At 34.2% G+C, this 26,786-nt stretch overlaps 1 protein-coding gene across 2 annotated transcripts; it reads left to right on the forward strand.

Moving 5' to 3' along the window:
- Nucleotides 1–515: 515 nt before the first annotated feature.
- On the forward strand, nucleotides 516–23,577 carry LOC149298391 (hepatocyte nuclear factor 1-beta). 2 transcript variants are annotated; one of them, XM_089487546.1, is made up of 9 exons: nucleotides 516–853; nucleotides 6,440–6,639; nucleotides 8,252–8,507; nucleotides 8,849–9,093; nucleotides 16,820–16,980; nucleotides 18,084–18,225; nucleotides 19,268–19,459; nucleotides 20,075–20,193; nucleotides 23,557–23,577. In XM_089487546.1, the coding sequence occupies exons 1-9, from the start codon at nucleotides 516–518 to the stop codon at nucleotides 23,575–23,577; spliced, it is 1,674 nt and encodes a 557-aa protein (XP_089343672.1). The 2 variants fall into 2 exon arrangements, with proteins under 2 accessions (XP_089343672.1, XP_089343673.1); XM_089487547.1 differs by having other exon boundaries at nucleotides 8,321–8,507.
- The last annotated feature ends 3,209 nt before the right edge of the window (nucleotides 23,578–26,786 follow it).

The following is a 26,786-nucleotide window of genomic DNA, read 5'->3' on the forward strand; positions in this document are numbered from 1 at the left end:
GATGGTGATTTTATTCTCAGCATGGACATGGAATTTATTTTGAAAGTTGAAGCCAGACGTTATGTTATTAAGATAGAATTTGTTTCTAATATATATATATATATATGTAAACTTTTATACAGAAGGCCTCGGGCATTTTTGAGGCAGTGTGGTTTTTTTTTTTCGTTTTTTTCTTCTTCCTTTTTTTTTTTTTTAAGTTGCTTAACAAGTCCAAAGTTCAGCTAAAGTTTGGCTGATAAACAGAACCAATAAATGACTGTATAGTCACCAGCGTAAACAGGGTGAAGTGAGCCCTGCCTCCTCTTTTCATTGCATCCTGGATGTTTCACTTGCCTCCCCCTTGATTTGCATATGTTATATTGCTTAATGGAGGAGATCATGGCTAGTTAGAAGTTAGCAGGGTCTCAGGAGGAGTTTTTCTGTGAGCTCAAGGAGAACAGGTGTTCAGAAATAAGGAGTTCGATTTCTCCTTCCTTTTTTTTCTTTCCCTATCCCCCCCCTATTCTTCTTCTACAATGGTGTCCAAACTATCATCCCTGCAACAAGAACTTCTTAATGCTCTCCTAAATTCTGGAGTAACGAAAGATGTTCTAATTCAAGCTTTGGAAGATATGATTCCCACTTCCAGTTTTGGAGTCAAACTAGAAAATTTACAGATGTCTCCAGGACATGATGCTGACACCAAGCCTATATTCCACACTCTTACTAATGGGCATAACAAGGGAAAACTGTCTGGAGATGAGGGCTCAGAAGATGGGGATGACTTTGACACCCCTCCAATTCTTAAAGAACTTCAGTCTCTGAACACTGAAGAGGCAGCAGAGCAAAGAGCAGAGGTGGACAGGATGCTAAGGTATGATTTTAAAAAAAACAACTGATTATTTATGTTTTCTTTGCTTCCTTTGTTGTTTCGCTGCTTGCTTACCTTCACAGGTTGAAACATTTTTCGTTGTATCTAACCGTGTTAGAGCGTTAATAACAATATAAAAACGTTGGGAGTAAAAGTGTAACAACAACAATTTTAATTATTTGCTTTATTTACAAAATACCTCTATCATTTACTCAAAAGTCAGAATGAATTAAAGAACGGGAATATTAATTTAATTAAAAATCAACTTTAAAGGGGAAGTTTAAAGTGCTAAACTACACAATATAGTCTTATATAGCTGAAGTTGATACCTTTTATTGGACACAAAAATATGTACACAGTTACATAAAGTTTCTGCACCTCGGTGGTCTTTTCTTCAGATACAATCTACAGATTTTCCACCTGAAGAAGAGACCCCTGAGGTCTTTTGCAACTTTACTTTTTTATTTGTCCCAATAAAAGATTTCAACTTCGAATTTTCTTGAGCCAGTACGGATATTTAGTTTTTCTTATTAAGATTGACAATATACAAATATAATTTTTTTAAATATTTTCATATATCAAGGAATGGAATGATCCACCTAACCTATTCGTAATATTTTACTCCATTGTTTTGTAAATAAAAATCACAGTTGTCATGAGACCTATACCTTCAACCCTATCAATATCAGAAATTAAACCGTCCCGCCAGATCTCATAATCTTACTGGCTAGTTACTAATTATCCAAATCGTTTAATATTTCCTCTCTTTAGCAAAATATCAACTAAATACAGCGATGTTATTTATTATTAACTACGTCAAATGACTTAAAATACTATATCGAAAAGTCTAACTAAAGAAGACTGGACTTTCACCGAGGCAAGGTGAATTCCTTCCGCTTTAATGTTTTTAGAAGTAGGATCTAATTTGTAAATATTTTACTATATTTGTAAATTTTATTAGATGTATCATCTTTTCTCTGTATGAATGCATTTTATTTACACTATATTTTAATTGTATGTCTTTTTTGTGCATTAACACTGGGGTACACTTTGCTGAAAATGAGAGAGCTCTACTGATCTAGCTGCCTCTGTATCAAGATTACATTTTTGGGTGTTAATTTTTAGCATTTGGAGAAATTCAAATATTTCATTAAAACGTGAGTCCATTGTTCTGCAGTGAGTTTAAAGTAACCACATATAATTATTTAAAATTGTCAATTGTTTAATTATTATGATTATAAACTCTACACAAAAACGAAAATAAATACAATTATAATATGTAGCATGCTATAAGTTTACACCATGCATTACTGTTAAATAAGTGTAAACATTAGGAGATAGAAGACAAACTCGAACACGTGGTGTTTGGATGTTATTAATTTATTTCTATAAATCATCAACCGAAAGATACACAAAGGGTTGTGATTTAGTTGAATACAGGTACAGGTTATTCATTGGCAACCTGTTGCCTTCCAGAGTGAAATGCTTAAAGACAGAATATAGAATTATACTAAATACATAAATCTTTACAGCTATTTTATGTTATAAATTCGTTTTAACTAAAATATGTGTTAAAATACGTAAAGTTACATAAGCACCAAATTATTTGGAAAGTTGCCTGTTACAAAATATGTAATATTTATATAAAATATTTTTTCCGTGTGTAATAGTGATATATATGTGCTATTTGTACAGCCATAATTTAATAAGTAGACATTTTCTCAACATCCCCTAATCACGTTGGATTTATATTATCAAACTCCCTTCTTTACCGTAATCTGTAATAGTAACGATATGATGCAATTAGCATTAATTTTCATTTCTGAAATCACATCAAATTTTGATTACGTACTAATACTTAAACATCATATATATAATAGTTTCGTTCGGTATCCGAATTAAATTAATATTAATTAATACATTAATTATACCTGTTAGGAATTTATTATATTCCATAAAATATTCATGTCTAATAAATCTGATGATGTTAAAAAAATATTTTAGTAATTCTTTTCTTAATGTAATACTTTTTTCTTTTTAATTTTGTAACTCTGATTTTGTCATTCAATAAAGACACACAAAATCACATATTTAACACATTGATGTAGGCATCATAGTAGTGATTTTGCAATGATATACATTCTCAGTATATATTATTTTTTTTACAAAACAAATTCTGATTATTATTCCTATTTATGAATTCAAATCATATTTGCCAAATAATACAACAATGGTGTATTTTTAGCTGAAACCGAGTGCAACCTGTGTAAATATGCTGGGCATACTTTAAAGCCACGCCTAAAACGTGTTTTATGTTCTTGGTCAAATCTCTGAAGAACACTCTTAAGTAGCCGCACCGAGGAGGTGCATTAATGACACTCTACAATTCAGCATAATAAAAGTTAAACATGTGCAATAAAAATGCCTGAATTGATCTCATCCACTCTAGCAGTTTCCTTAACAAGAGTCAATAATAATAAATAAATACAGAACTTCATCAGGGTGAACGATAAGTTCAGTCTTCCCAGAATATTATGTTAAAATTGGATAATAGTCTTGAAAATAACCAATATATCTATATATATATCATAGTTCTTATTTTCTTCTAATTTTACTATGTATTTTTGTAAGGTTACAAGCTCTTTGTTCTGTCTTTGAACAGCACACTGATATATTAATGTTCCGTCTGATTGTTCTGTCTGATGTTTACAAAGGCTCTACTTAAGAGTTCAAAAAGTATCCATTTTGCATATTTTGGAGGTGGGTGTGTGTTTGCCAGCTGCCTTTGTGTGCATTGTGCCATATGTTCACCTTTTATAAATATTCAAGTCAGGAAACAAAGCATAAGGTAGCAGAATTAAGCTGCCAGAATCCCAATTCAACATGATCACTATACTGCAACATTGTAAAGGTGAATATTTTATTTTGTAGCTTACTTTAAGTATTATTTTGATTGAATTATAACGTTTATATCTGTATTACTAATATAAAAAAGCAGATTCATTGTATGTAATTCCTGAAGAATGTGGGAGTGAATAAAATATAGAAAACTGTCAAAAAAGTAGGTTTCTAATTAGGTAATTATAGTAATTACTGATCAGCATACAAAATCTTTTCTGATTGACTTTGAATCTGGATAGTATTTGTGGCAAATTGTGGCATGTTCAAATACATGAGTATTGTACATGCATTTTAATGTGTCTATGAAAACTGTATATAGGAGTAACTATTTCTAAAAACGGTAAAACATTTATTGATGGTATATTATTTATACCAAATTTGTTCATACCTTATTGTCTTTTTGGGGGATTCAGTGAAAGATTCAATTTCCTCAGTCCCTATTGCACAAAAAAAAAATTCAGCACCGAGGGGCAGGCTGTAGGGAGGTAGGTTGTAGTGGATAAAGGGCATCTCATGCCAAATAACCTTAGGCTTACAATTCAAAGTGGATGGAAATTAGCAGTGAATATTATTTCAGCCATATTCACCTCCTAGCTGTAAAATACCTGAGAGTAGGAGGCTATTTTGAGTCACAGGTAGTTTCACATAGGCAATCCCTCAATGATGTAGATTTTTTTCCCCTAAATGACTATATTATAAAGCATTTCTTTGTTTTTCACTCTCTAAATATAATGCACATATACCTAAAAGTCTATTATTTCCCACAATATTTGAGTAAAATTATATATGCAATATCCTGTACATATTTAAGTTTCCCTGGCAGTTAAAATAAGTTCTAGCCAGGGTGAATCATATTAATTAAATTATGTATACTGTAAGTTGTGTTGTTTCATATTACATATGTCAAAATCGGTATGACCTGTTTTTTTTGTGAACTTTAATTAAAAGCTCTTAGCTTTGCTTTACAATATATAGACACCTCACCTAATAATGTAATTTTTTAACTTAAAAAAGCTGTTCTCCAAAATTGTATTCTCTTTGTAAAATAGGTTTATACATATGACACATAGGACAGGATTCTAAGATAAATACATCCCTAATAGAATTTTCCATATGGATTGTAAAAGAAGAAATAGGCTTTAGATCACTTAATAGGTTCCCTTTTTAAGGAGATTGAGGAGTTGCTACTAGATTATAATTCATAGTTATCAGTTAAGAAACTATAACAAGAAGAATAAAGGTTATATCAGTACCCACAGAGCAACTAAAATGATTGAAAGCCTTGGACATTCTATTTTTTTAAAAAATTTATTCTTAGCAAAAAAGAAATATGTCCACAAAAGCCATTTTTGGGCCCCATAATATGGCCCTGTTTTTTTCTGAAGAGTATAGATGCAAATTGCCAAGTAATACTTAACATTTCTGCACAGACATTAAGTTTCTAGTAGCAACCAGTCTGTTCAGGATGCTATAGCCATGGGCAGTGCTATTACCATTAATGCTTCAGGATCTTAATGTACTCCTTTGTAAATAGGAAAAACCAAAATGGAATTGCATGGCTGGTCATGCACTGCTGATCTATTTCTTGGTTAGGGCACCTTTGATTAAGTGTGCTAACATTTGGAGTGCTTATGGCACTTATTTAGTGCATAATAGTAACAAAAAGAAGTTATAATTTCATGTTACGTTGGTGTTTTAATAGTTGACAATACTTTAAGGAATATGTAACTTATGTTGCATTCATACAACACATTGTAGTAAACCGAACAGTTTTGCTTCAGTTTGGGCCCCACAGCAGTTTCAGAAGTTTAATTTCTTTACTACAATCCTCTCCCTATACAATGGCGCGCTAAAGGGTGGAGGAAGTCCTAAAGCAGCAGGGATTCACTTTCTGTAATGTAACATAGCCAGTAACGATGTCTCTAAATTGTAGTGGAAGAATACCCAAGAGGGGAAGTTAGGGGAGCATACATTCTCTCTTATAGGTATTTCTACTTTATTGCTGCCTGCTTATTAGTTAAAACCAGCAGATTCCTGTTTTAGTGCAACATAGCAGACGTCGTTTCACATTTATACAAGTTTATTTATTGCTCTCTTTCAAAACTATGTATATGTTGTGTGCCCTATGTAGCAAATGTGAAATTATTTTAAAGATTTGCACTTATGTTTTTCTGACTCAACTGCTAAATACATGACGTATCTGAGCGTACATTTGTATCTCTTTTGTTATCGGCTGTTCTTTTAACTTTTTTTTGTGGAAGTCCCCAATGCATCATAAGGGGAACACTTTTAACACAAATCTTAAAATTGCCAAGAAACACAGTTTTTATAATGTTTTGATGACGCCAGTTTTAGGTGACAGAACCACTTGGCTTTCAGTGCCTTGAATGAGATATAACAAAGCCTTGAAGTAGACAAATGTATCTACACTGTTAGTTGTGAAGTCATATGTTTATTTCATGTTTTTAAGTTTAATATCATATGCAGACCTGATTTATTTGTATATAGTAGAGATAAATGTATGATGTGAAAATCACCCTTAAGAATATATCTCCAAAATGCAAAAGTGTCCCCTGCAATCATTAATTTCTCACCTTAAATTTCAGAACAGTCAAATTTATAGTGAAAATGGAAATTAAATACGACAAACGCAATTGTGGTGACTAAATCTATTTATTTTTGCTACAGTGAGGACCCATGGAGGGCTGCAAAAATGATAAAAGGCTACATGCAGCAACACAACATTCCCCAAAGGGAAGTAGTGGATATCACAGGCCTCAACCAATCGCATCTCTCACAACATCTCAATAAAGGAACCCCTATGAAGACCCAAAAACGAGCTGCTTTGTATACTTGGTACGTGAGGAAACAAAGAGAGATTTTAAGGCGTAAGTATTAATACTTGGGTGTTCCTCCAATATGTGATACTTAACTTTGACTAGAGTCTCATTGTAACCTGCTGTAGATAATAGCTCTATATTGCCATTTGAAGGTTCCATTGGGTATGATGCAGACCCAGTTCAGAGATGCAGCCCCAGGATTCTTTGACAATAGCATATGTTTTGTTTGTTTTTTGTTTTAAAAGTGCGTATAGCCTAAAACCACTGGAATTGAATATGGAATGACAGGAAAAAGAGCTAGAGGTTTCCAGTTTGAGAAAATTGCAATAACTGAACATGATTTGGCCATACTAAATTCTGCCGTATTGGATAGTATCATTGACTAATATAAAGGGGAGAGAGTACTAAGAATCATATGCGTATATACTAGGCTAAGCAGATAGATTGACTTTGTTGAGAGTAAGAGAAGGAGGATATGGAGGGCAATAAGTTTCACAATACTGTATTTGGTGGGGGAAAGCATTCAAGATTATAAAAGTAGAGGTTTGTGTACTAATTTAATTACCACTATAAACAGCTAATTTACCTGTTTAAAGATTTGATTTGTGGTACATATAATAATAATAAAACCCAGAATTGGTATTGTTCATAAAACAAGAGATTCAATTGGAGTTGGACACATTAAATTGAAAAAAAAGCCTTAAATGCTGAAGTAGTTCAAAGCTTTCTTACATCAAACATGAAAGGTAGCGTATTTAGTCACCTGGAATAGTTTGATCAACAGGCATGGTTTATTGGAGCCTACTGCTTGGGAGACGTTAGGCTTCTAAGATCCACTGGTTTTTTTAATACATTTTTATGTATCTTTCATGTACCTTATATTGTAGCTACAGACCTTTAGCATATATACAGTCCAAAGGGATCAGTGCACTCACATCATATTGCAAACTCTCAAATCTATAGTTTTCATTAGGGCTTAAATTTAGCGGAAATTGAGTCAAATATATGGCCATATTATGCTTAGCTCACCACGCCAAAGTACTCCAATATAGATGGGTCCAAACACTAAATACTGCTGCTTATATGGAGTGAAATCTCTTGAATTAAATAACCTACCAGGGACCGAAAGGCCTTCCTATTTTGCATATACAGAGAGCACCTGTGATGGGAAGGGGTGCTATACCCAAAGCCTTGTCAAAGCTTCAAATATACAAACAAGTCCCAAAGGGAAGCCCTCAGTATAATAGTAATAGTATTTAGTGTTATTGGAGTACTTTGGCATAGTGGTGGGCTAAGCATAACATAGCCATTTAATGTTACTAAATATCCAATGGAGAGTTTGCAGTCTGTTTGATGTTAGAGTTCTGATCCCTTATACAACTATTTGGTTTCCAGCAGCACCCTATCATAATTAATGCTAGTTCAGGTGAGTGCTTAGCTTTTGGACTTGTCCTAAATATATGTATTATATACATACATATATATTTATATATATATATATACTTGTGGTGCACTTCCCCAATACTCTTGCTGTCTTCTTAAATCTAGCTGTGTTTTCAACTCTCTGTTCTTGCTTTGATCTGCTTTTTATTAAATTTAAGTGCTTATGTCTACAGGTTGTGGCTATAGGCCAGATGAAATCTTCTTTCTTTCTTTTCAGAATTCAACCAGGGTTCTGGAAATATGACAGACAAAAGCAGTCAGGATCAGCTGCTGTTTCTCTTTCCAGAGTTCAACCAACAATCTCAAGTTACTGGACAGCCTGATGATACCTGCTCTGAGCCTGCCAACAAAAAAATGAGACGAAATCGCTTCAAATGGGGTCCTGCATCTCAGCATATATTATACCAAGCATACGAAAGACAAAAGAATCCCAGCAAGGAGGAGAGAGAGGCTTTAGTTGAAGAGTGCAACAGGTAAACCTAATCTGTCAAACACAGATATGTCTACTTTGCCCCAATCATAACATAAAGCAGATCTGTCATTTTTTTTTTAATCCTACATTTTAGAGTTGTGTATATAAACTTGTCATAATAAAGTTGCCAATATATATGTGAAATAAACTGTTTCTTAAATTAAGTCAGTAAGAATATATAGTATATAATAGTGGACATGTATGGTTTGTATGACACTAATATTTAATATATTTTTAATACTTATCACAAAATGCATATGCTATGTAGAAAACCATGTGAGACTTAATTTTAAGGGATGTGTTATTTTAATATATAACTCTTTGCAATATTGTATTTTATAGAGCAGAATGTCTTCAGCGTGGTGTTTCCCCATCTAAAGCACATGGGCTGGGGTCAAATTTGGTCACAGAAGTGCGTGTTTATAATTGGTTTGCAAACAGAAGGAAAGAAGAAGCCTTTCGTCAAAAACTAGCCATGGATGCTTACAGCACTGGATCATCACATGGTCATAATATGAATTCCCTTCTAACTCATGCATCACCGCACCATAGTCAACCAAGCTCTTCTCCTTCAAACAAATTACAAGGTAAGAATATCAAAAAAAAAAGTTGGCCTAAAAGTAAAACTTAACACACTGCTTTTTTAGATTTTGTTTGTAGGGCAGCGCAGATGGCTCAATTATTTAAGTCACAAAAAGCACTAAAGCAAAGTTCCGGTATCATTGTCTTAAAGCAGCCCATGTGACTAGTGCCGGTTAGGTCTAGCTCTGCAAATGTATTCACTAAGACTGGAATAACTACTGAAGCGTATACACCACCATTCTCTTAATACTTGTTTTTAGACATTTTTGTATTTCTTTCAATTATGTTGAATAGTTTGTGCATTCATATGTGGTGGTTGTCCAATTTGATTCACAATAATAATTTCTCAAATGTAAAAGTGAAATTTGTCGATTTCCGTATGGCATTATTCTATCTATAAGAAGTCAATCATATCATTGCATTGTGTGATTATAGAAAAGAGAATTATAGGTCTTTTCTGAATTTTGGTAGGAGGGTGTTGGGGTAAGGACTTCTTTTGATCATAGGACAGGTTACCATTGTTTAAATTAAAGTGTCTGTACTTCTGTATGACCCAACCAAGTGTAGAGTTGAATGATGGCGGTACCTGTTAACATTGATGGTATAACAGCTGTACATCAGATTAGTAAAATAACATCTGTTTGTCAAATAGGTTAGTATTTTTGGTCATGTTTCCCATTGGAGAGGGCATAGATTAAGTTCACCATCACATTCAGTCTATGATGGTGATTTTCAGTATTTGTTTTATGTTTTATATACACTTGTTTGGTTTCTCATAGTGCATGAGTTTATAAACCCTTTTGTTTGTAGGTTATGGTTAGTGTGTGGTTTTGAAGGGCTCAATTGTGGGTTTATTGATTTGTAGGTGGTCTACAAATAACTTTGATAGCTCTTAGAATGGTATGTCTCCTTAAATATATCTATTTATTCAGGGCACAGGAGCAACTGTTCTCCATTGTTGGTATGTGTGCAGGTGATAGCATTCATGTCTGGGGAAGTACAAAATGATGTGAAGAAAGCTGTGTGGAAAATACAAAAACAATCAGACAGTAGAAGATAGCTAGTAGGCGGATAAAGCGGGTAGTTGGTCAAAAGCATTGTATGATAAGAATACTATTGTCTTTCTACCTGTAATCTACATAACAGGCAACTCAAGTGGCAAACAAAAGAAAGCAGACTTCTGACAAACACAAAGGTCAGAATAGGGTCAGAGTGGGGTCACAATCTCTCCTCTCTGTCAGAATTGTCCCTTCTCTTGAACTGTCTAGTTTCACTGATCTTCTGCCAGTATTTAAAGAGACATTGTATGCAACAGGTTTGTTCCAAGATACCTCCAAATACCTAACTTTTCCTAAATTCAACATTTCACAATCCTATACACCAAACAAAAAAGGTTTCAATTGTGCGTAGTGATTAAAAAAAGCTATGCATAAGAAAGCCACCTTAAAAATAAGATGAAGCCCACCTCCACACTATCTTAACTTCTTGTTCATAGGATCTGGATGATTTTTCATGCCCCTTATGTTTTTTACAAATTTTTAGGATGACCAATATCTGACCCTGATTCAGGAATGTGTGACATAATAGAACTGTATAGGAGAAGTTTGCCTCTCTTATCACAAACAGATTGCTTACAAGATGCCCCAGAAGCACACTGTCAGCAATGTCAGCTGTTTTCAGTGTTGTTCCCTGGCTTAGCAATAATGCACCAGCATGCGGCCGAGTGTTGTCATGGTATTGTCTCTCTTATGCATGCTTAATTGACAATTACACTAAGACTTTGGACAAGCCTTGTAGTCTTTGATGTGCCCTCATCCTTCCAGTGCGTACTCAGTCACTGCATGACACCTTTTGTTTTTTTCTATTAGGGGGCTGCAATTACTGTATATATGTTCATTTATCTTTACCCAGAAGGCCTTTAAGCCCTGGTCTTTATTTTACAAGCTCTAGACTGAGACAGCAGGAGCTGTCCTGAGACATAGGTTCCTGTGACAGCCTATTCTGTGCCTCTTTTTTACCAAACAGGAGTGATGGTTACTTCCATGATACGGTTGCTGAATTGGAAAAAGAGATCTTGAGAGGTCAGGAAGGGTCAATGTGAAAATTGATTGAATTTGCTGGAGACTGGTGCTCATATTGATTAGATTCCACTGATGAAGGAAATTGGCACAGGATATTTAAATATCTGGCCTTGGAGGTTAAACATACCAATTAGAATATCTGATACAATAACAGAAAAATGCCTAATTGTATATTATCTAAGGTACGTTTTGTAAAAGGTTAGCAGAAGAAACAGTAGCCTTTTATGCCCTTATGTATAGTAGTGAGGTTTTTTTTTTTTGGTGGCAATATAATTCCATTTCCTTATTTTCCCTCAAAAATATAACACATCGGTAACAAGTGTAACTTTTTATTCTGTTCACATAATAATATGTAATCTTGATGAAGGACAAGAGAGTAGAAACTTTTTCAGTAAATATAAAGCTAAATGGGGTTTTAAATCAGTTTTACTAAATGTTAATAATTATATAAATTATTGGCATTTCATAATGTAAAGTGTGCGGTGGTGGTTTGGAGGTGGAGAAACATTAATCAAAACATAGCCCCAACTTCCCTGTAAAGTAGACGCAAATTAACAGTATTTTTGTCATTTATTTTGAGAATTCAGAGGCTTCAAAAAAAAAACAAAAAACTGAGTAATCTATAATTTTTGAAACTATTTAGCTATTTACACATTACTTCATATTCACCAGACAACCTCACACTATTTGATGTCACAATGTGTTTCTTTATTAATGTTTTTCTCACTGATGATTACAACAACAATAATAACACATTAGTTCATGACCCAAAATTGATAAATTGTAGAACATAAAAAAAACACACATTAGTATTATTTTGATAAAGGAAACAATGTACATTTAGTTGTAGCAAGAAAAAAAAAATCCTGTAATTTTTTATTATATCAGGGTTGAAAAATAGCCCCTATATTCAGTTGAGTTGTAACTCAATGTAATTGTTTGCGCTGTCTCTGTATATAGAACTGTCTCCCTACCCCCACCCCCCCGTCTTTAAATCTGTCTTCTCACTAAGTAGTAACTTTGCCTTTCTCTGCACTTGCTTTAGTTTTCAATCTAAATGTCGGAGAAATAAGCTGAAAGAATGAGAGATAAAGTGAGAGAGAGGCAACATGTTAAATACTTGCAAAAGCTTTCCCTCTTGTCTACATATGTAACAGTGCTTTTGCTTTAACTCCTTCTAAAGTCCCCTCTTTGTCCCAAGCATCTTGGGCACTTTGCCTATAGAAGTTGGTTGGGGCATACCCTGTACTTGCCCAGGATTTATATAGCAAGTGCTATGCATACCTTGAATTAAGCAGAGCACTAGTACACCCTCATAGACAACCAGCCACGTGGTCACCCTTCTAAGAGTTGTCAATTTTAGATTAATAATCTAAAGTGGATTTACCAGTAGTCGTTTATTTGCTTCAGGTTTAGCATTTCCAATTGATGTATCAAGTACTGCATAATGACATTGCTGGCAAGATTAAAAAGCATGAGTTCCTAGACTTCAATTTTTCAAGATACCCCTAATAGCATTGGCCCAGATGAAGTCAAAATGAAAATGCAGGAAAGAGACTTCATGACTCCATGGGCAGTCTGAATATATCCTAGATTAACAATGTATAAATTACACTGGTATGCTTTAATCACTGGATCTGGTGCTTTAGGTGGTCAACATTCTTATACAAAAAACGAACAGATTTATTGTTATTCTTTTTTATCTTTTTTGTTCGTGCATTTTTCCCATCAGTTTTCTCATTCTTTTAATTACAGGGCAAAATTCCTTAAAATGATTTCAAGAGATTTTTTCATAGCAAATGCATTTAAGATGTGATCTTTTTTTTTTCATGGTGTCAGATCAAATGTTATGAGTAAGTTACTCCCTAATTCAGAGGTTGGGAAACTGTGACCGAGTTCATGTTATGAAGCCACAGAGCCAGAAAGCTGTTTATAGTTCAATGTTGTGGTATTAAACAAATGACTTCACAAAATGGCTTAACCTTGAAATTATTCTTGCCCGATTATTTTGTAAAACTCAGCCGGAGATTTAGTGACTGTGAACTGGGTTCCATTAGGAAAAATAAAAAAAAAGATACAATTTTGAGGCAGTATTGCTGTGTGCATTGTGATTGCATTTCAGTGCACAAATCTAGATCAACATTAGTGTATGTTAATATGACAAAATATTTTACAATATATAATAGTATAAGTGTTTCCCCAATAAGATGCAGTGCAAGTGTGGATTAGACTTTATAATTATTATTTATTGTTATTTATTGTTTTATATAGCGCCATCAAATTCCGTAGCGCTGTACAATGGGTGACTTTAGCTTGGTATATACCACCAATAATATAACATATTGATAAAATAAATAAATGATCTTTATTAACTGTGGGGGGGGGCTACTACCTGAATGGAGGCCAGTTTGCGATCTGAAAATACATTTTAAGTGATGTCAATAACCTTGAAATACTTCAGATTATGACCGATGTTGTGCACTAACATATTTTACTGTTGTATTCCCCTGCATTGATGTGTCAGTACATTCTCATGTTGAAAAGATTTTCAGTTTTATTGAGGCAATAAGAGCTTTGCAACCACTGCTATGTGGGTTGGGCTGGCTGCAATAAACAGGTTTATAATGGACATAAAACTACACTTCATAGCTTTTGTGGCATTACTGGTCTCAAGGAGCCTGAATGTCATGTCACTTTGGTAGAAGAGTGTTAGAAATTATTGCCTAGTACATATCTAGTAGTATGTAAGAGAAGCTACAAGAGACACTTAATTTAGAAAATGTACATTAATTAGTTCATCTTTTCTGTTCAATTATCAATATTATATTATATGGAGCGACAATATGTCATAAATACTCCATGTCATAGGTCTCATGTTAGCTTTCTTAATTATAACTGTTTGATATGTAGCAGTGAAGGGTCATTATGTGTAGGTTGTCAATTTCTGATTTTAGTTTTTTAGCATTGTAATGTCACTACCAACCTTTTCAGTCTGTAGCAATTTACAAATACACCGTATATAGAGACGGTAATAAAAAAAGCCAGTTTGTTGTATGTTTTATATCATATTTTTACATTTTATAATACTGAAAAAATAATATTAAGAATAATTGTAATTGACAACAAATTTGTTGCAGTCTCTATAACTTGTTGTACAGCACTACCTGTTGGCAATATATATATATATATATATATATATATATATATATATATATATATATATAGGCTGAAGATAATAATAATCTAATAATAGCAACTGTTTACAGCAGTCCATAAAAAGTAAATGTGCAACAAATTGATATTGTCCTTAAAAAACGAAACGAATAGTTATTTCCACCATAAGATAACCGTTTCCGTTACAGATGAATCCAAATTTTCAATACCCTTGCCGCATTGGCCTTCAAGTAAGGCAGGTTGTATGAAAGTTTGTTGTAAAGAATTCTGTGTGGAGAACACCCTGCTGGGAAGCACACATAGATAATGCTGCAGACTAAGAGTTTAAAAAGTCTAACATGGGGATTAAGCTTGTGAGAGCAAACCAAATCTGCATTTCAGTGATCTTGTATTACTTAGTACTAAAAAGCGAAACAAAGTAGTACCTCCTGAATAGAGGTGTAATTCTTATGATATGCTAATGTGTGACATTTCCCAGTTTGGGATAAACTCACTTCCATGTTAATTAGCTGTGTGATATTACAAGGCTCCCTTGCTGTTTTCTGAAAGATCAAAAGAGGAATTAAAATATCATCCAGGAAATCCGGGATAACAACCTTATTTTTACTGTATTTATTGATATTGCTTAAGAAGAACTATGAATTGTCAATACAACTGGTGGACCTGATGTCCAGTCTTATCTTTCCCCACCAGGAATTTAATAATGTTAAGTTAATCAGAAAGAATTGTTTTCAAGGCTGGGTACTGTAGGGCTATTCAATAATGCAGATATACAGCCACTGATACAATTTTCTCTATACATTTGCTTACAGTGTCACTTGCATTATGTATTGTAGAAAACTAGGACTATATAGCTCTTTAAATGAGAGGGACACTTTAAATTATATAGTTGAACAGTTATTGACTACAGACTGTTGCTGCCTTAAAGCTGGGCATGTGGGCGCTAAAAATAACCTCAATGCTAATAAACTTTATATATTTATATTAAAGTATCTTTAAATGAGTAATCTTAATAAGCATTAAGTATTTTTTTTTTCATGTGCAAACCTTATTTAACTATATTTTCCCTTTAGGATGACATTTTATTGCTTAAACGGGAACCTTCACAGTTATAACGAAATTAATATATTAAAACTACGTATACCTTTACGACTTTTTTTTTTGCAATCAGAATAATTGTTTTGGAAATACTTGGTTTAAACCTATATTTTCCTTATGAGCCAAGGTCTATGGCCAAAGGTGGCAGAATCAGCATAGCAGTTAATGTCCTTTCCCAAGGCTATCTCAACTTTAATTTCCCACCCTGACAAAAGTAGTCAGAACAAATCAGCTCCCACTAATATATATATTCTGTACATATATACAGATCAGGCATCAGGTGCATACGGATCACAAGTAATTTTTTATTAATATCTGAAAACTATAGCTCATATTATGTGATCTACCTATTTCTAAGACAATCCAGTATTTGTGGTTCAGCTACCTATTATGTACCACTTATATGGCAAACTATCCCCCATTTTATGTTTTAACCTTTTGTTTAAATAGAAATTCAAATACCCTATGCATGAGGTTAGAAATACAGCAGAAGAATGTGTTTGGAACAGTGCTTGGGTTAATTAATGTTTACACTGTTCATAGCTAGGACACTTCCCCTGGTGAAAGTCCACTTACCTGTCTGAAGAGCATTCTTAGATAAGCAACCATGAATAGCAGAGCGATTGTAAGTTTCCCAAGCAACTTAAAGGCAGTTAGAATACAGACATATTGAAATATTGAGGGAAGTAATACTTAAGAAGATGTATAATGCCCTTAATGTATCAGGATACTTTTAATTATTCAAATGGACAGGTTGCTGTAATATATGTAAACCCTGTGGATATTTTGAAAAATTATTGAAGATATTCTAGAGACACTAAATAACATTTTCAACTTCTGTGTATCTATGCACACACACACAATATTGTGTGGACAATTAAGCGTCGCCAAGGAATAACCTTTAAGACAAGTTTTGTATATTAATATATACTACATGAAACAATATTTTTTTTTTTTTTTTTTTTTATTTTATACAAAAATATGAAAGACATAGAAAAATACATTATTACATTTAAAACATCGACATTTACAGACAACACAATATTGGGATTCCATTGTCCAGTGCGTTAACGATAATTGACCACTCTAAATTAGTGTGTTATTGACTCATATGAGGTATCGTTTTTGCTAATGTTTCTTTCAACAAGGATGATACATTATACAAAAATTATATATTGTTTAAGGATTGTCGCACTGAAAATCCACAATTAACCAGTGCAATTAGCTTTTTACAAAAGACTGAAATATTAAAAATAAACTTAATTTAATGGAATCATGCTTAACAAAGGGAATTAACTTAATTGGGACCACAATTATTCCAAAGTTCTTTGTTCCTTATACCCGTAGAATTTATATATATACAAATTTTCTCTTTTAGGGGTGAGATATAATCAGCAAGGAAACAGTGAAGTTACTTCATCATCAACAATTAGTCACCATGGTAACAATGCCATGGTGACCAGCCAGTCGGTCTTACAGCAAGTTTCTCCAGTGAGTTTGGATCCTGGCCATAACATGCTTTCACCTGATGGTAAATTGGTGAGTACACCTGGCCTATTGTAGCTGCAGTGCTGATAAGATAAGAGAACCAAACAAGCAAAATAAACAAGATTCTTTTTTCGGTTTCTCACAGGGTCAGTTGTAAACAATGAAGCATTGTAAGGCAGAGTAAAAATCATGAACACACACACACACACACACAGAGTTTAAACTAGAAAGCAGTGCTCTGACCTCTGCCTTCAAAATGTTAGAACATCTACGTTTTTTAAGCTGACCCACAGATGTAACAAAGAGCCGTTCTCTTTTTATTGATTAAATACTTTGCAAATGAAGAAAAGTGGGTGGAACTATATTTGTTTTCTGTGCAGATGACATACACATTGATAACACATTCACTATTTTCGTGGAAGGGTGGTTAGGTGGTTAAACCAGACAGTCTTTTTACTTTGTTTTCTTTTAAAAGCCTTACCTTAATTGTAGAAAAAAATACAGTAAATGGTTTTCCCAGATTACTGCAGAATTTCCAACATTTGCCTAAAGTTTTAAAAGTGAAAGAATAATATTTTTTACCTTAATAATTGGTATTAAGTAACCCAAAGTTTTGGTTGAAGTTGATACCTTAACTTTTCTTTGGGCCAACATAGAAAAAAAATGTAAATTTAAATAATTCCATTTGAAGAAGAGAGCTTTAAGGCCCCAAAACGTCTGTAACTTTACATCTTTTGGTATGTTGACCCAATAAAAGGTATCAACGTTGACTAATTTCTTATAATTATGTGCACTAGGTTTAGCCAGTCGCTTCAGATGATGAACCACAACTTCCATGATGTTCTACCAGTTTATTCTGGGCAAGGGCTTCTGGTGAAGGGCCAAGATCACCATCATCATGATGAGTTACAATGATTCTTAGCAATCTTTTAAAATTAGACTCGTAGATTTGTAATGACCGCGTGAAGACTACCCTTTGGACAGGCCAGCTTTAGATTCTTGATCTAGACCCTGATACTATTGGGGCATTTCATATGGTGCTATATCTCATCAACCACAATCCCTGCATTTGGTAATATAGACATTGACAGGTGACCTATAACTTCCTCTATTTTTATATTTTGTCTCTAATTTTTTTTCTTACTGTATTTTAGATTTCCGTTTCTGGAGGAGGGCTACCTCCAGTGAGCACCTTAACCAATATTCACAGTTTATCCCACTCAGTTCATCACAATTCCCAGCATTCCCAGAACCTCCTCATGGCTCCCATTTCTGGAGTAATGGCAATAACACAAAGTAAGCTTCTTAAAACTTTATTTTATGAACATAAATATATTTGGCCCAATACATTTGGCCAGAAAACGATATGAAATGTATTACAACTTCACAGTGTGACACTTTTGCCTATATATAGTTGTATATATATATACTAGAACCCTAAATAGCAATAATTGTATAATAATTACAACCGTTAAGATAACATACATTTTTTGATACAGTAATTACAAATGTTACCATCATAGCTGAAACACACAAGGAACAGATCGACTACACAAAAAAGTGTATCCCCTCCAGGGCCGGCCTTTGGGGTGTGCAACCTGTGCGACCGCACAGGGCGCCACACTCCAGGGGGAGCCGCCGCGGAGTACTCCTCCGCCGCCGCCGGGTCCTCCACCGCCGCCCCCTCTGCACCTAAATGAAAACATTGTTGGTTTTTTTGGTTGTTGGTTTTTTTACTTTATTTAACATCCTCCATGTTAAATAAAGTTTTTTTTTACTTTATTTAACATGGAGGATGTTAAATAAAGTTAAAAAAAACAACAACAAAAAAAAACCAACAATGTTTTCATTTATGTCCCGGGCAGGGGCGCCGAGCGGTTGCTTGTGAAGTTCTGAGAAACCCCTTGACGCCCCTTACTCTCCGTGACTCCGTCGAGGTGCCGGGATCTCATGTTGAGCGCCGGACTATTCCGACGCTCAACATGAAATGCCGGCAGGACTCCTCAAGGTAAGTTAGGATAAGGAGAAGTGGGGGGGGGGGGGTAGTTTGAAGGAAGGGGCAGGGGGGGTAGTTTGAAGGCACAGGGGGGTAGTTTGAAGGGGCAGAGGGGGGGTAGTGAGGGGGGGCGGCAGAGGAGTAGTTCGCACAGGGCGCCGGAACACCTAAGGCCAGCTCTGATCCCCTCACAGATGTCTGCTGGGCCAAGGTTTATTGTTACTGAGTAGGAAAACACATTGGGATCTGGCCATACATTTCAGAAAACTGGACACTTTTGCACGAAAAACATCATATGTGAACTTCTAGAAAAATATGTTGACAATTTGATTTTTTTTTTAGATTTGAACACTACCCAGGCACAAAGTGTGCCAGTGATAAACAGTGTTGCGGGAAGCCTAGCAGCTCTACAGTCAGTGCCATTTTCGCAACAGCTCCACAGTCCACACCAACACCAAATCATGCAGCAGTCTCCTGGTCATATGGCACAGCAACCATTTATGGCCACAGTCACTCAGCTTCAGAATTCACACAGTAAGTACAAAGCCATTTTAGAAGTGTTAGCTGTTAAACATTGTTAACAATAGCTTCTCATGTCCCTAGATGGACAATCCATTTATATTACACAATACAAAACAAAACTTGTGTATATACTTTACATCACATAAGTGGGTATGTGATGTTTCTTTTGGTATGAGATGTGTAACTTGCTCATTCCGAAAACGGTATATTAAATTATAAAATGAAATATTGTCTGATGCCCACTTAGCTTTTAGAGCTGCTTGATCTATACCTTTTCCCTTTCATATTCCCTTAATCAAAATCTATACCTTTTCTATCACATTCTCTTTCTTTCTCCTTCTATCAATGGGGAAATATTCTTTAGCGTTATATTTTCTTCTCTGAAAAGGAAAATTTCTATTTAAGTTACATTTAAAGAAAAACTGAAAAGACAAATATTTCTGGAAGTATGCAAGTACATAAAATAATACAATAAAAATGGTATTATGTATTAAAAGAAAAATATTTCCTCTGTAAAAAATACAATTTTTCTTTAGAGTCTGAGTGGTAAAACATAAGTAATAACATGAGCTTTTGTAGAAAAAAAATACAATGAACATTCATTGCTCTGTTTTTTGATCCATGTAGTGTATTCACACAAGCAGGAGCCTCCCCAGTATTCACACACATCCCGTTTCCCATCAGCCATGGTAGTGACAGATACCAGCAGCATTAGCACGTTATCAAACATGTCGTCCAGTAAACAGGTAAGAATACTATTTGGATGAATACTAGCTCTGTGATTCCAATTAAATCAATGTTTTAGGATGATCCCAAAACACAAAATATTTTTGTTATAATGTAACACATTGTTCACAAGTAAACAAAATACATATTAAGTACTTTTACCTAGTATGCACCCCTTACTCATTAACCAGTCAATCCTTATAATACATGTATCCATGTATTACATGTATTCAGTAATGTACCAATTGTTTTAGCGATGCACCATTAACAGCTTACAATAATGAAATGTCTTTACAAACACCATGTAGGTGAGATTTGTTGAAAAAAAAGTGTTTCTATATTGTCAGAAATCATTGGTTAAGCAGACCGCTGCTATTGTGGGGCATGATTGTTGAGTAAACCAAAAGTGCCTTGGGAGTCAAATGTTTATGCAATAGCAACCCAACAGTCGATTATTAATGCAGTTTGGGGGAGTGTTAAGTATTGACGGCCTTATTAGGTCCTTTAAGAGCCGTAGATACATCAATAGATCAATATAATACACTGCTAAATGTTGGGAGCCAAATAACAATCACAGGAGCCTTGGCTACTGGGTGTCTGGAATATGTCCAGTCCTGTGATTAGTATACCTTTGCAAAGTTGAGATGAGGTCCTCTTGTATGGCTACACAGGGGTTTAGTTAAAAAAAACCTAAACAATAATGTTTAGTTTTAATGGTTTTATTATGCCTGAAAATAATACATTTGAGTATTTTTTAGTTATTTTTGTTGTAAACAATTCCAAATGGGAACAGTGTTTAGACAATAAACAGGCTTGGGGAACACACTGCACAGTCTTGAGATATGTGGGAACATTTGTCACATTTATTGATTATGAGATAAACATGAGCCAGCCTTGAAAATTAGATACAGATAGTTTGCTTGCATATTTTGTCACAGCTCCCAGGTTTGATAAGAACTGTACATAAAAACTGGTATGTAAGTTATTTGTCAATTTCCATTTTATGCTGGCCTTTATATGAGTCAGATATGATGTCTAGACTGAACGTAGGGGAAAAGGGAGGACTGGAATTACCCTGCTGCCTTTTATTTTATTTTGTCTCCAAACCATTATTATGTTAGTCTCCTAGTGCCTAGAAAGAATGCAAATTAATAAAATATTTTTTTTTAAAAACCTGAGTAAATAATATAGTGTATTGTATGCAGTTTTGCATATGTTTATTACATTCTTATGAAACCATGAAATTGCATTGATCACTTTTGATACCTCTCTATAACACACACCCCATAATTTACAATAAATTAAATACATTTACTTTTTATCCTAACATTTAATAATAAAATAAATATTGCAACTAACCCTAGGAAAAAGTTGTTCACTGAAACCAGATATTTTTCGTGCCCAGTAGATGAGACTGATAGTGTTTAGCAGACCTGAGGTTATAATAAACATTAGTCTTGGCAAACATCTGAGAAAGTTCATAGAAATCTCTACTATCACAATGCAGAAATGATAATATTGAATGGATGGCTTGGTTATGTTGCTGTTGCCTGATGAAGTGAATACTAAAAATGCAAAACCATGTTTTTAGGTTTCCCACTCTTTGTAGTGAGGAGGAAAAACATTTATCTAAACCCACAAATCTTAATCAGTCAGGCAATCAAGCACATCTAGACTCCTTGGAATACTATTTCCTTGAAAAGAGTTATCAATCCATCTGGAGAGCACTCAGCCCTAAACAAAGCTAATTAATTATTCTATCTTGCCCAAGCAGACTTTGATGCTTGTTGAAACAAGCCCTACAAATTCAGGCCATAATTGCCTAATCAAAACACTCCAAGAGATGCTACCTCATAGGATGTGACAGATCCATAATAGTTCTATTCTACTTGTCACAATATTTATTAAAACACAACAATACTATATAAAAAACAAATCACTGCAAGGGCACTTAACTGTATTTAAATTGAGTGTATATGTAATTCAATGCATGAAGACTTTTTATTTTTACATATTTTTGTACAGCAGCACATCAAGTCCTGTTTATTGTCTGTTTCCAAGTACTGATCAGAATTGTTCTCATGCCTTCAATAACCAATGCAGTACCATTCACTGAGTAAAACTTGCAACCATTCTTCCCTTCTCTGTGACTTGAAACCTAATGAAATATTCAATAATCTTCAACAATGGGCTATCCTCACAACCAAAACCCTTATACCATGACATTTTCCTCCTATATAAACTCTGTCCAGTGCTAATTGTCATTAGTGCCACATAAACGTTTGGCCAGTATTGACCTCTTACACTTTTCCTGTTTTCTAGATAAGTTCCAGTACAACATATACATACTGACATGTTGAGGCACAAATACAAAAGGGGCTGTTTTTCTTTCCAAAATAATGCTGATGGGTGTAGCATTGGCATAGTAAAAATAAAAGATGTATGATCACATGAGTAGAGTTAATACTTACCCAGTTTAGTGTTCTGTATGGCCTAATTGCACTGTTCTTCGCCTTCCTTGTATGCATACATTGATCCAGCCTAAGTGCTGAGTGATAATGATGTCTTAAGACTACTTCACATCCTTGATTTTTACTATGAAGTGAAAAAGTTGCTATTTCTCCTGTGTTTCTTTCTAATATCTAAACTCACCCCTAGTAACTCGTTCCCTGACTAACAGAGTGAGCTCAACGAGTTTGAAACTCTGGAAAACTGCAAATTAAGCTGTATTATTCTGTTTTTGCTACCTACTGTGTTCGGGTGGCAGTCAATGTCCCTAAAAAAACAAAGTGGCAGAATACAGGCTCAGGCACAAAATAAAATAATTTAGTGGATAGATTTAATACATAAGAAAATTAAATAGGTAAATTAGTAATAACACTTAATTTTTTGATAGTACTGTCCCTTTAAATAACACGAACAACATATACATATCTATGTCATAGAATTCTTTGGTCTTACACTCAATTTTACAACATTCGCAAACATTCTATCACTAGAAGTCCCAGTTTAAATGACGCATCACAGAATCTTCTTGGCTTCCTCTTATCTTGAGTTAACAGTGTTTGTTCTTTGAAAAAACTCCAAGGCCGCATCTTATTCTGTACTGCCGATGTTTGTATACAGGGAGAAGGGTAGAACTCTCTTTACCTTAGTGCAATTTATAAGCAGTAAAAGAAGAGCGCACTAAAAGGACACATGAGCTTACGGTCTTAACTTAAGCATGAAATGAAGGGCATATGTTGGTGTTTTATGACCTAGTAGTGGTGCAATAAAACTAATTTAGCTATACCATAAAATTATTTTGTTAAATTGTGCTAAGTTATCATAATTAAGAATAAGCTGGGCAATTAAATTAAATATGTATCTGTTTTCTTTCTCAGTGTCCCTTGCAAGCTTGGTGATGTGCTGCGCCTAACTTATTTAACATGATAACAAGGAAATATTCTCCATAACATCTAACATCGAGAACATTGACTGATATCAGAAAACTTTTTATATATATATCCACTGCTGCCAACCAGTCTTGGAACAAGAGAAAGGCCAGAGAAGTTTTGTGCACCAGAAGCTGCTCCACTTCCTGAATCTTGGTATTATTTTACAGTGTTTCCCGGAATTTTAAAAACTCAATTCTACTACAACAACAAGAACCAGGAGTAGAACAAAACAGCGGACACAAAGTTAATCTTGGACCGTAATACTTAAGCCTTGCTGAAAAATGGACTATGCTCTGCTATATAACCAGGAGTCCTGGGAAATCAAAGCAGAAAATGATGCATAGTGTTGAACTAGGACATTGTATATATTGCTGTAATTAAAACAAAGAAACATTAAAGATTTCTTTATAAGAAGTGAATTTGCTGAATAGCTGTGAACTATAGACACAGTACAATCTTCATTTGTACATAATACAAAGGTTTGGACTAAGTAGAAAGAAAACGGTCAAATATGTAAACAAATCATTTGAAACAATTGCTTAAAGACATAAGATTATATCTACTGTTGTATGGCCGTATTGTCGTGCGGCCCATCATGATATTTTTACAGGAATAAAATAAAACCACCATGTTTGCAGTCACCATTGATAACCGGATAAGAAAGTTTGGGTATCTTTATACTCTTACATCTATCTTAGTAGGCCTGACCAAAATATCTATCCATTATTTTGTCTTCCTCTATATAATTTCCATATTCAAAAGACCATACCATTCTGACTTCAATAGGAATAAGAATGTTTACTACTTATACCTTAACCATCTATCATTGGAAACAGCTTTGGACCAGTCCAAATTATTTATTGTTGGCTAGAGGCACCTGGCTGTCAATGTGAATACATTTGTTCCATTCAATATCACTACATAGTTAATTTGATATGTTTACGTGGCCAAAATAACAAGGAAATGAAAAGTTCATCATTCGACAATCATTTCTAAACTATTTACCAAGCGCTGGTGTGACAGGTTACAATACTTAAAAGTAAAAATGTTAAATGTAAAGCTAAATGTTTTCTTTCATTAGAAATTTTATCACCTTTATTCTGATTGTAATAAAATAAAATGGTTCCATTGTCTGGCTATTGAGGAAAAAATATTAACTCCCTTCTATCCCACAAAACAATTAGTTTAGTTAGTTTATATATGTTTTTCACACTGGCCTCCTCTTCAAGAAGAGAGTGTCACGAAAAAGACCTGGATGTGCCAATATCATTTTAAACAGTGTTATTAACACTTTCTGTGTGTATTTGAGTACTTTTTATATTTAGATAAAATTGGCAATTTCTTATATATGACAGTATTAATATAGTTCTGTATTTTCAGATTGAAACACAATTCTCAAATATACATTGTTAGAATAAGGTTTCTATTTGATCACTTTCCAAAGAAACATTTGAGTATGGAGAATGCAATCCGATGAACCCAATTTGGATTTACTTATTTTATCTTTGGTGATGTTGTCTTAAGATTTTTTGCAAACATGCTCCTACTTTATCCACTGCCAGATATACAGACCTCTATATGAAAGGAAGATTTCCTTCCAAAAATTAATTTGTTCTAATGTATTATTTTTGTATAAAATTTAAACCAATCTTTTTTTTTTTTAAAAATTATATTTATATTTGTTGTAAAGTTAATGTTTCAAGTAAACTCATCTTGTTCAATAGACTTTGCCTGATTTGTGTTTTTCTATATGGTTATAAATAAGGTAATAAATATTAGGGCAATGAGGTATTATAGATGACTGTGGCCTAAAAAGCCAATCAACCACTCTTCCTAAATCCAATATTTTAAATATCATAGTATATAAATTACTACAAGCAATTCTGTGGTGTATGGATTAAAATAAGCAATGATGCTGTAATTGATACCCACCTTATGTGTAGCTGTAACCTCTCGGTATCTGTATGATTATTCCCCATTAACTTCCATTAGTTATTATAAATTATTATTATTTCTTGTTAATTGGTTAAGTTTCACTATTCAAGGCTGGGATGAGGAGAAGGTATTTTAGCACAGATAAAGAAAACATGGTATTAAAAGTTTTAAACCATGTCAGAAGGAAGAGTGGTGTAATAATAAGTATATACTGAAATCAAAAGAAAACAAGCCTTTAGAACAAATCCAAAAATGTATTCAAGCATATACATTGCAAGATTGAAAAATAGATGTTTTACCATTGAAATTAGAGACCTGCTAAATAGTATATTGCATAAGAGACTATGGGGGTGATATAATGGCCAAATTTCTGTGAAAACAACGTAATCTGACTGAATAAGCAACCACTGTACCAGATTTCTGCCCAGGCTCGTCACAAGCTAGATATCTGATCTTCCCCACCAGCCCAGTTACACTATGGCGGACTGTACCACTGCAGAACTTTACCCAGAACCCAGAACAGTGTATACATAACAAATCCGACACTCAGCAACAAGGTGCTATGGAAGGAGTGATTCAGGGCCCTGGGTCAGTCCTAGACCGTGCCCATTGCGAATATATCACTGCTGGTAACCATAGTGCAGTCAAATTCTGACTTTTTTAATGCAGAAACAATATTTGGCAGTATTGGAACTCAGACCCAAATGTATAAAAATGTAGCAAACTTCTCCTTAGCAATGTACTGTAGGTCCACATTGCAAGGGCAGAGAGCAAATTTTTCTCTTGTTCCTGTTCAGTTTAAAAAGTAGAATGTAAAACTTTCAAAAAAAACTAGCAGAAAATTGGCAAAGTGGGGTTAGCAAAATGTACTCTGGGCAGCTTTATTACTTGGCTGGACTTCTTTTGACCTATGGGTTATCATACATCTTTACCCCATGGGGTTTACCTGCATTTATGTAAAAATGCACATGCAGCTGAGTTTATGTCCCATATGTCCCATACATGTAATGCCTCATGACATCATGTACTGCCCAAGTATTGCAGGCAGAGTTTTACCTCATGCCCTCTCACCGTTACTGTGGTTGGATCTGTATCAGACATTTGGACTTGAAGATTTGATTGGAATTTTTTTTTTAACAAGAATGCCATGGCCCAGCCCAGTATTAAATCTATTTTGCTATTTGATTCAGTTCTGATGGCTTACAGAGGTGAATATTTTATTTCTTTGTATTGTCAGGGCA

Source organism: Sceloporus occidentalis, unplaced genomic scaffold (genome assembly GCF_023333645.1).
Source record: "Sceloporus occidentalis isolate IW3139 unplaced genomic scaffold, rSceOcc1.0.p SCAF_33, whole genome shotgun sequence".
Taxonomy (NCBI): domain Eukaryota; kingdom Metazoa; phylum Chordata; class Lepidosauria; order Squamata; family Phrynosomatidae; genus Sceloporus; species Sceloporus occidentalis.

Coding starts and splice junctions, on each gene's coding strand:
- LOC149298391 (XM_089487546.1), top strand. CDS start 516: ATGGTGTCCAAACTATCATCCCTGCAACAAGAACTTCTTAATGCTCTC. Junction 8,508..8,848: donor TTAGTTGAAGAGTGCAACAG/GTAAACCTAATC, acceptor TGTATTTTATAG/AGCAGAATGTCTTCAGCGTG. Junction 18,226..19,267: donor AGTAATGGCAATAACACAAA/GTAAGCTTCTTA, acceptor TTTTTTTTTTAG/ATTTGAACACTACCCAGGCA.